The sequence below is a fragment of the Nicotiana tomentosiformis genome, chromosome 5 (assembly GCF_000390325.3).
Source record: "Nicotiana tomentosiformis chromosome 5, ASM39032v3, whole genome shotgun sequence".
NCBI lineage: Eukaryota > Viridiplantae > Streptophyta > Magnoliopsida > Solanales > Solanaceae > Nicotiana > Nicotiana tomentosiformis.
In genome coordinates this window covers 115424242-115427240 of record NC_090816.1, presented here as the reverse complement: position 1 = coordinate 115427240, position 2999 = coordinate 115424242, and the positions used below count along the sequence as shown (strand labels likewise).

Sequence of the window (2999 nt, the reverse complement as noted above, 5' to 3'; positions counted from 1 at the left end):
GTGTTAGTGGCCCTCTTGACATTCAGTGATTGGTCGGTGAGATACCCCAGCAAAAAGAGGGATCACTGTATGAAAAAGTTGTTTTTCCTTATATCTATTTAACAGATTTTATTTTACAATGAATACTAAATCTTTCCCCTAATTTTTTTTTTTACAGTGACTGTGGTGATATGTGGCTGCATTTTCAGAATATGTCAGCATTGGAGAGCTAGCGATTTCAAAGGAAGACCTTTCTGATATTGATCAACACCGTAGACGTTGTGGGGCGCTACTTTGGAATTATGATAGGAAAAAGCAAGAGCTTGGTGCAATTAGTGAAAGTGAGGTGATTGGCAGATTAGCAAGAAGAAAAGGTACACCAGCTATGAACGAGAGAACACAAGTCCGGAAAAAGAAGAATTAGTTGCCCTTTTCTATAGAAAAATTATAGTTAAATTGTTTAATTGTAGCTGGTTTGTAGTAAAGTTATAGATAAATTATTAACTAAGAACAAGTCAACTGCAATTTATTTGTAGCATATTTGTGCTACAATTATTTTACCTTTTATTTTATTATTTTTCCAGAATTCTACTACTTGGAATAGAAAATATTTGTGATTTTTCTTTGGTTGAAAGTTGTTAGTACTTAATCTCGATATTGTTAGCATATAATTTCTTTACAATTTAACTACAATTATATCTACAACTAATATACAAAAAATACATAATCCATTCTATTTTAAGCAGTGTTGTTAGGAAAGGCTGAAATAAATAAACTTAGTAATTGAACAAAACAACTACAAACCAATTGCATTAAGAGTTGAAAATATTTCATTATAGGAGACGATTTTTATTCAAATTAGCAACACAATTACACCTCAACTATAATTCTCCGGAACAGAACAAATACAACTTTGTATCTTAAACTACAGATTATCTTCAACGGTACTCAGGAAAAAAAAATCTTGTGATTGTATCAATTTTTATTTCCTTTTGGGAGCAATCTTATAAGATCTTTTGTTATGCCCTTCTAGTCCGCAGTTGCCACATGAAACCTTGTAGTTCTTTGCATTTACTTCATCATATGGTTTGTATCTTTATTTTTGAGGTCTCCCTGACTGTCTTTTCCCAGTAGGTGGCATTACAACTTCTTCAGCTATATCTTGTGGCACATTCCATTTGCTTTCGTCAGGCAGCGAGTCTACTGATATTTCATAAGTATGCAAAAGGCTCTCCCTCGAGTAATAAGGAGAACAATAGTTTTCATAAGACTCGTTCATGTGCCTCAAAGCCGCCAAAGCATGTGCACAAGGAAGTTCATCAAGCTGGAATTGTCCACAACTACATCTTTTGTTTTGAAGGCAAACAATGAAGAGCTTCACACCATCTATCACAGTATGGATGTGATTTGTGTAAGCCCTCACCTACAATTTCATTACAAACACACAACAAGTTATCAGCTTCATATACAAAATAACTACAATTATACAACACTTTATCTACAATTAACAGTATATATTTAGTTTGATGGAATCAATGATATGATGTTAGTGGCTATAGCTTACTCTCATCTTCTGCGATAATGTCATATTGTCCTCCAACTCTTTGTTGTATTTTTTCCCAAGGTATGTGAACGTACCATTTACTTTCAATAACTTTTCATTAGTCCAACGTTTAAGAAGAGTCCTCATGTACTCTAATAGTTTTACTACAGGCAGCTCTCTTGCATCTTTTGTTACCGCATTCAATGACTTTGAAATATTTGATGTCATCGTCCACGTTTTGTTCGCCGTAGCAAGTACCCAAAATGATCTGTGATAGCCAATATCGTATAGGTATGCTTTAACACGTGTGTCGATCTCTTCAATCTGTGACATTCTTTCATTAAATTTATCAAGTATGTATGATTGTGCCGTAACAAAGTACAATTCGCTTAACTTTAGATGATCCTTCTTGAACTTTGACCTTACATTTGTCCAAATATGCCACATGCAAATATAATGTAGCATGCCGGTATAAACAGTAGATGTTGCGTTCAAGATACTCTCATTCTGATCCGAAACAACACACGTTTGTTTTTTCACCATTCGCATGTTTGAATTGCTCAAACAATTACGTCCATGATGCGTCATTTTCTGAATCAACAACAGCGTATGCCAGTGATAATATGCTACATATCACATAGGTGGCAAAAAGAAATTCAATTTCTGTAATAAAACTTGAGAGTATAAAAAATACATACTGAAAAACAACTTTATAACAATATTTCTACAATTAATCTACAATACCTGTTGCATCCATTGTGCTAGTTGTAACATTATTCCCATATATGCCAACTTCAAGAAGGTGCCATCAACTACTACAACTGTCCTACAATACTCCCAACCCTTGATGGACGTACTAAGTGCAATAAATGCGTACAAGAAATAGTCATCTTCAGTCTTCTGCAATTTAACTACCGACCCCGGATAAGTATTTTCCAGAATATACAAATAACTTGGCAAGCGACTGTACGAATCAACAGGATGACCTCTCAAAAATTCCAAAGCATTTTCCTTTGCTCTCCAAGCTTGCATGTATGTTAAGTTCACACCATGTTCCGACAACGTATCAGTTTGTATGTCTTTTGGTGTGTATATTATCTTAGGATCCGCATATTTTGGTATAACCATGCTACCAACTACCATGGCAGTAGGTTTGCATTGTATGTATGTATGTATGTATGTATGTATGTAGTGTCCATCAAAGAGCGTGTGTGCAAGCTATTGAATTTTCGAACCTTGAACAATGTTGATTCGTTTATGCTGGTGGACTTGAAGTGCCATGTACAATTGTCCTCAACACATACGAGGCAGTAGCTACAGAATAAAAAATAATTTAAAAAATGTGATGAAAAATATAGCTACAAAATAAGAGGATGCTTAAGCACAAAAATCTTATATTAAACAATTTATATACAAAAAAACTACAAATTAAACAAAAATACGAATTTGACAATTGAACTGTTCCTACCTTCTTGTG

At 34.1% G+C, this 2999-nt stretch overlaps 1 protein-coding gene across 1 annotated transcript; it reads right to left on the bottom strand.

Moving 5' to 3' along the window:
- Positions 1 to 1075: 1075 nt before the first annotated feature.
- LOC104112883 (uncharacterized) lies at positions 1076 to 2665 on the bottom strand. The gene is made up of 3 exons (XM_009622924.1): positions 2267 to 2665; positions 1544 to 2113; positions 1076 to 1402 (listed from the first exon to the last, which is right to left on the bottom strand). The coding sequence occupies exons 1-3, from the start codon at positions 2663 to 2665 to the stop codon at positions 1076 to 1078; spliced, it is 1296 nt and encodes a 431-aa protein (XP_009621219.1).
- Positions 2666 to 2999: the final 334 nt, after the last annotated feature.